The sequence below is a fragment of the Rhagoletis zephyria genome, unplaced genomic scaffold, assembly GCF_001687245.7.
Source record: "Rhagoletis zephyria isolate East Lansing unplaced genomic scaffold, Rhagoletis_zephyria_1.1 Rzeph_scaffold_00421, whole genome shotgun sequence".
NCBI classification, from domain to species: domain Eukaryota; kingdom Metazoa; phylum Arthropoda; class Insecta; order Diptera; family Tephritidae; genus Rhagoletis; species Rhagoletis zephyria.
The window spans coordinates 201,296-208,376 of NW_016157505.1; the positions used below are offsets into that span (position 1 = coordinate 201,296).

Consider the following 7,081-nt stretch of genomic DNA (forward strand, 5'->3'; position numbering starts at 1 on the left):
ATTCATTCTGAGCATTTATGTATACATTTGTCTATATCTATCTCGATTCGTTTTGGCTGTTACAAACAACCGTTATGTGAACAAAATTAATATACCCTTGTGCACAAGTGCGCTCGGGTATAAAAATACGAGCTAACTTTTGTAAATCCATCGAGTGTTTTATTACTGGATATGTATGTTTTTAGGAAAATATTAGCAAAGTCTGGCCTGGTTTGAAATATCATAAAATTGTCGCACAGTGTAATAAGAGCTACAGAAAACATTGTTAATGACAGACTTGTGGAAAATTCATTGTTCTACAAAAAAGTTTTAGAACACCCAATCGCTAACATCGATATTTCTTGATATTGGGCTTTGAAGTTGAGGTAATGTGGAATTTTCATGGATTATTGAGCTAAACTGTAGAAATTGTTAATCAACTTCAAAGCCCAATATCACAAGAAATATATATGTTATCATATCTATAATAATATGACGCTAACGTTAGCAATTCGGTGTTCTGGAACTTTTTTGTAGGAAATTGAATTTTCTACAAGTATGTCATTTACATTTTTTCTGGAGCTCTCGTTGTATTTACGAGATAGATAAAAAACGATAACTTCATGAAAAATTGAGTTTAGTGACCCGTACTACCACGCTGGTGGAAGTGAGGGTTACGTCCATTCAATTCTGAAGAAACCCTATCATTGGCCTAGTTTACCATAAAATGCCTCTGAGTTATAGAATTTTGAAGAAATACAATCAAAGTTTATGTGTATTTTGAACGGAAGATCTTTGCACGCATGGGTCGAGTACTTAATATTAATATTAAGGGTTCAAATTTTCGGGAAACTTGTTGTTAAGTATTTCCCTCAAAATTTCGAGGTGGCAGTCACAAAAAAAATAGGGTGCGTTCAGAAATGCATCAAGCCAAAGCATCAGTCTCTTTTACTTCTAAACTACAACTGATGAAAATACCTTATTTACGCAATTACGTTCCAATTAGGCATTTAACCGTGGTTGCGTATATTGGACATTTGCATCAATTCTAGTTTAGAAATAAAAGCGTCTGATGCTTTGGCTTGATGCATTTCTGAACACACCCATAGTCGCCGAAAAAAGCACCCTAATGTACACTCTTAAAATGTCGTTCCAGTCTTTTCTAATAAAGAATAAAACTGTATATTTTTCCTTAAGAAAAAAAAATTTAAAAACTTCCGGGACAAATAAAAAATTTCATAAGCCAATAACTTAGAAAATATACTCACCTCGATCTTTCGGATGTAGGTTTGCGAGTGCGACAATTGCGTGTCCCTCAGCCACACACTGCATCATGTTGTAGCAGCTATCTTTGCCACCGCTGACCATTGCAACCACCCGCATGGTTTTAACAATTTTGTTTTTTATTTGTTGAACCTGTAAATTGTTCACGAATGAAGTTTAATCGATTACCTAGCCAGGGACATGGAAATTTGGAAAATTTTCATTTTTTATTTCGTCATTTGAAATGGTTTATGAAGATTTGCGGTTAAGTTTGATGGCCTTAGTGATCATGCATCATCATTATCTGAAAAATGAAATTATAAGTGTCAAAACGTTGTATGGGAAAGAGATTGATTTGTTGAAATGTTTCGATAGATATTGACTATATGTATACACATTGTACCGAAGCGTTGTTCTGTGAAGGCCCCGACGCTTCTGTTTTCTATGCTGGGGTATACTCGCCGTGCACAGGGTCCGTTACAATAAATTTATATTGTGGGGCCTTTGCAAACAGTACTTTGTTTGTATATAAATTCCTGATGGTACTATTCTGTCGGCGCTCTACTGCTACGCGACATCGGCGTGACTATGCCGGCTCACGGTGGACTGTGGGGTGGCGGCGCTCTGCCTTTGAACAGCCAAGCCTTGTACAGGGAACCAAGAACGATAGAATACAAGATTGCGCATTCTCGCAGAATGACATTTGTGGCAACGGGTAAACAAAGAATATCGCGAAGAACAATGAGTTGACAGTTGTGAATTTGCAGTGAGAAAACGTGTTTTCTTCACGATTCACTAATTTCTCAAGCCATCTTTGAATATGGCAAATTAAGCACAACGTTAACAAAAAATATACAACCACTCTTGAAATGTGTGCAAAAGAATAGGTCTTATTAATTAGCTATTTAGAATTTTCGTCATTGTATTGCAGGTGCCGAAAAAGTGATAATATCTTGTTGCAGCGCATATTTTCCTGCAGAAAGTGGTCGATGCTTGCTTACCTCCGACTTTAATTTGTAATTTGTGGTATTTCAACGTTTTCCTTAAGCTGGTGTCTAAATTGTATGGCTTCTCCTGCCGGCAGAACTCTACCCACTTTCTGGTCAAGGCGTCGTCGCGGGGAAACAAAAAAAACTGCGTTTGGGGCCTTTGTCCCTACGGCTGCTGCAATTCAACACACGACACGACATTTTTATTACTTCAGAACACACGAATTACTTCGATTTTTCACTTGAAAGTACACAATACGTTTGCAATACGTTTGCATTTGTTTATAAACAAAAAGTTTGTTTACGTATTGCCATAAACGTCAAAGTCGGCAAAACCAAAGTAGCGGTTTCGGGAATGCGCCACCTTCAGTTCATTACACCATGATAGGGAACTATGTACAAGTCATGTGCTGTTCACTAGTAGCTGTGCGTTCACAACCACAGCTCCGGGCTGACCAGGGTGTCCAGATTGTTAAAAAAGCGCAATTTCTGAAAAAATCGCCAAAAATCGCAATTTTTTTTTTTATAAAATTCATGAAATCGATTTAAAAAACCTTTAATTTTAAAAATGAGATCTTCTTATAATATTGTTTTTAAGACCAAAAACGAATATAATACCTTCAGAGGGTAATAATAAATAACACAAATCACTTACATATATAATAGTGATGTACAAACAACTTTCTTTAAAAATACACATACTTTTTAAAAATATTTGTTTCAACACATTTTGCAATAGGACTGCGCAATTATTAAATTTATTATAACTCAAATTAATTGATTAATCGCATAATCCGCTTTTAAGAGCTCGGCGTTAAAAATTAAATAAAAACCTATAATAAGGCGAGATCAGCTATTTCCACAAATTCTTCAAAATCACCTATAGTGTCTGAATGATTTACATTTCTGTTGTTGTCAAATATTGAGCTATTCAACCTTGATAACATACTGTTTGATATTGGAAACGTTTTGCAGCAGAAACTATTAGCCTTCATATAACACTTTATTCGAACTATTCAATTATTCATCCTATTCGAATCTTAGTTTTTGTTGAATTCATTACGGAAAAAACGCGCTCAACAATGCATGTGAGTGCGGCAAGAATAATAATATGAATTTGAAGCAATCTCATAGTTCTTAATTTCTAAATTTCTCTAATTGTTTATTTCACATATTATTGTTCGTTTGTGGATCAATGTAAACACTATGTAATATTGTAATAGATTGTCTAACTCGAGATAGAAAATGCAACCCAGTGGGGTTTTGTTATACAAATGTAACCTACTACTTGTGAAGTTCGTAGCAACCCTTGCAGCAATGCCGTTGCTCTGTAGTGTATATAAGTCGCCTTGCTGGTCATAAAATCTTAATTAGCTTCGAGCTTGCGAACGTGTCGGACGTGCGTGCACAATAATATTTTGGGCAGCATCCCCCGACCTTTCAAGCTTATTGCATTACAGAAATAAAGTGTTATTGTTGTACACATAAGTTGAGTTTGTCTCTATTTAACCCAACAACGCAAGTTGCGAAGGTTTTCTCGACGGAACGACAAGGAAGCTGCGCGCACCCGAGTGGCTGTTGTAGATCGTCTTCGTGTGCGATAACGTATGGAGTTGCGCCTCTGCGTTCGATGATGACGTAGGGCCCATCACGTCTTGGAGCGAACTTCGCCGTTACACCCTTTGCTGCATTGCTCAGGACGTGGGTAGTAACCAGGACTTTAGACCCCTCGATATAGCCTCGGTACTTTTGTACAGCCCACACTATTGCGAGTGCTTCTCGCTTTATCGTCGAGTAATTTTGTTCCGCTTTCGTCAACAGTCTACTGGCGTACTCTATTGGGTGCTCGTTGGTGCCCTCCCCCTGGAGTAGAACTGCTCCAAGTGCGTAGCTACTGGCATCGGTCTTCAAAATGAAATTCGAATCTTCGTCCGCTTGTTTTAGGATCGGAGATGTTACTAATAGATTCTTCAGCTTCTCGAAAGCATCCTGCTGGGCGGTGGACCACACCCAACTTGCCTTTTTCTTTAAAAGTTGCGATAGTGGTTTGGACACATCAGCAAAACCTGGTACGAAGCGTCTATACCAAGAGCACGCTTGTAAAAAGGACAGTAGCTCCTTTACACTTTTCGGTGACCTGCGCTTCGTAATCGCTTCAATTTTAGATGGATCAACCATGATACCATTCGGTGTTAGAACATGGCCCAAATATTTAACCCCGTTGCAAGCAAACCGGCATTTGTTCTTATTGATTTTGAGGTTGGCAAACCAAACGGCATACGCGTAAACTTGTACATGCCAAACGGGGTGACAAACGCAGTCTTGTCTTGGTCTTCTTTTTCCATGCCAATCTGCCAATAACCAGATTGAAGATCGATTGTAGACATACATTTTGTTGTTTTAGCTTCGTGCAGTAAGTCATCGATGCGTGGAAGTGGGTATCGGTCTGGTTTAGTTATGGCATTGAGTTCCCGGTAATCAACACAGACTCGTACGCCACCAGTTTTCTTGGGTACCATGACTACTGGAGCAGCCCATGGTGAGTCGCATTCAACAACTACGCCACTTTCCAACATTTTGGCAATTTCACATTTCAAGTCACCTTTGCGAACGGGTGACAGTCGGTACGGAGGTAAAGCAATTGCTTACCTGTATCGATTCTATGCATAGCGAATGGCGTTACTGCAGTTGGTTCTGCAAATTAGTCCGCATACTCTGATAGCAAAGAATCTAATTCCGACGCCTGGCATTCAGACAACTCGATAGCGTCGGTTTCCGGTGGCATTGTCAGCTCTATCGAGAGGAGAGGCAAGTCATAGTCTGAGTCCCTTCGGACTTTCATGGGTGGAGCAAATAACCGCGAATGATTTTCTGGGGTGCTATCTCCAACGGGAATTGAGTCCCCGAATATCTTCTGGATTGAATGTGGTGAGTAATCATTTGTTTGGTCGTATTTTTGTTTCTCAACTGCACCAACTTCTGGCGTACGTGGTGCTTGACTCATTCGATAGCCGTTTTCTACGAATTCGACAAATTTTGATTTTCGAATGAAATCTGGTGTGCGGACGCCGGCAGTCTTACAAGCGTTAATATACTCTCCAGCTATATCCAAGGCAAAGAGCTGATTGTTACATTCGCTGGGTTTGGTAAAATCGTACTTGACTTTTGGTTCATCTTCGAAATGCCAAAATCTTTGCGCCATATTTATTACTATACCCGCTTGCTCCATAAAGTCGGCACCAATAAGCGTGCGATTCTTGGTGGCATTTGGTAACGAGATTAGGCGAATCTTTCTTTGGCGATTACCAATTTTAATATCGCAAATGGTTGCCAATACTTTTTGCGTTGTGGTGGTGCCGTCTGCTAAGGTGACATCGGCTTTGACGTCCTGGAACACACACCCTTTCCTAGTCAGAATCTTTTTTAAGTTTGCGCTCGCAATACTCGTTTTTGCGCCCGTATCAAAGAGAGCTTCTCCCTTTAGTCCGAACATCTCAATATGGACGCACGGAATCTGCCTACCAACCACAGTGGTTGAGACGTTATTGAAAGAGAGATATTGTGGACTCTCTTTGTTTCGTTCACTACATTTTCCGCAATTAGATCGATATACGCCCGGTGCCCCGCAACCATAACATGCGAAAGCGGCTGTGCGCTTGGCCGGTGGTGCTGCTGTGTATGCACTTGGCGAGCTTTGTTGTTGTACCGCCTGCTGCGACTGCTGCTCTTTCTTACGCTTTAAGCAAATCTCAACGGTGTGTCCGCGAATTCGGCAATAAGAGCATCGCTTCGGCTCTTCTGCATGCGTTTGCTCATTGTCCGTAGGTGCGCTTCGCGTAACTTCATGCAAAAACAGTTCTGCCTCACGGCATTGTGCCAAAAGCTCATCAAAAGTTGAAAACGATTCACGACGTACGCGCTCTCTTATTTTAACCGACAAGAGGCCGTAGATCATGCTGATTTGGACGGATTCGCTTACACTGTCTCTCAGTTGCGAAAAGAGTAACCTCTTCTTGCAAATAAAACTATCAGTTGGTTCTCTTGCTTGCTGTTTGTGCTCAAACAGTGAAATATAGACTTTCCAATCGGGGGTAGGCGGTGAGAAAGTTGTGCGTATAAGATCGACCGCATCGGCAAAAGTCTTCACGTTTTCCTTAACGCCGATCCACCATGTTGCTGCGTAGTCTTCTAAAAGAAGGGGCATTCCACGTAAAGCGTGCTGCGTCGGAAACTCGCTCTATGTCTTTGTACACGGTGACAGACGCGAGGAACTCCTCTACAGCCACTGGATTTCGCTGTCCACGAAAGCGCGCGGTACACCCAGTAAAAGAACCTCCTTTTCTGTCTCCCGATATCGCTGCCATAATTTGGCTAAATTGCTCCGGTGAAAACGTCGGCATTGTGTCGGCTTTGTCGCTGTTCGCAGCCACTAAGTTGGGCGCCAATAAAACACTCGTGAGTGTCGCTGGTTGTGGCTCCACGTCGGATGCCAATGGAACGCTCGTGAGTGTCGCTGGAACGCTGGAGTTGCTCGATGAGCGTAAGCTGTAGCTCATTTGTGAACAGGAAGTGCTGCCCAAAGCAATATTGTGCGCGCAGCTTCCTTGTCGTTCCGTCGAGAAAACCTTCGCAACTTGCGTTGTTGGGTTAAATAGAGACAAACTCAACTTATGTGTACAACAATAACACTTTATTTCTGTAATGCAATAAGCTTGAAAGGTCGGGGGATGCTGCCCAAAATATTATTGTGCACGCACGTCCGACACGTTCGCAAGCTCGAAGCTAATTAAGATTTTATGACCAGCAAGGCGACTTATATACACTACAGAGCAACGGCATTGCTGCAAGGG

At 41.1% G+C, this 7,081-nt stretch overlaps 1 protein-coding gene across 2 annotated transcripts in view; it reads right to left on the reverse strand.

Annotated features, from left to right (window-relative positions):
* Positions 1 to 7,081, reverse strand: part of LOC108359614 (diphthine--ammonia ligase) — a 176,657-nt gene that overhangs the window by 118,713 nt on the left and 50,863 nt on the right. For both annotated transcript variants that reach the window (XM_017611541.1, XM_017611543.1), the window contains exon 2: positions 1,248 to 1,546. In XM_017611541.1, the coding sequence (XP_017467030.1) occupies positions 1,248 to 1,362 (115 nt within the window). In that variant the 5' untranslated portion in view covers positions 1,363 to 1,546. The remainder of the gene's footprint in view (positions 1 to 1,247; positions 1,547 to 7,081) is intronic.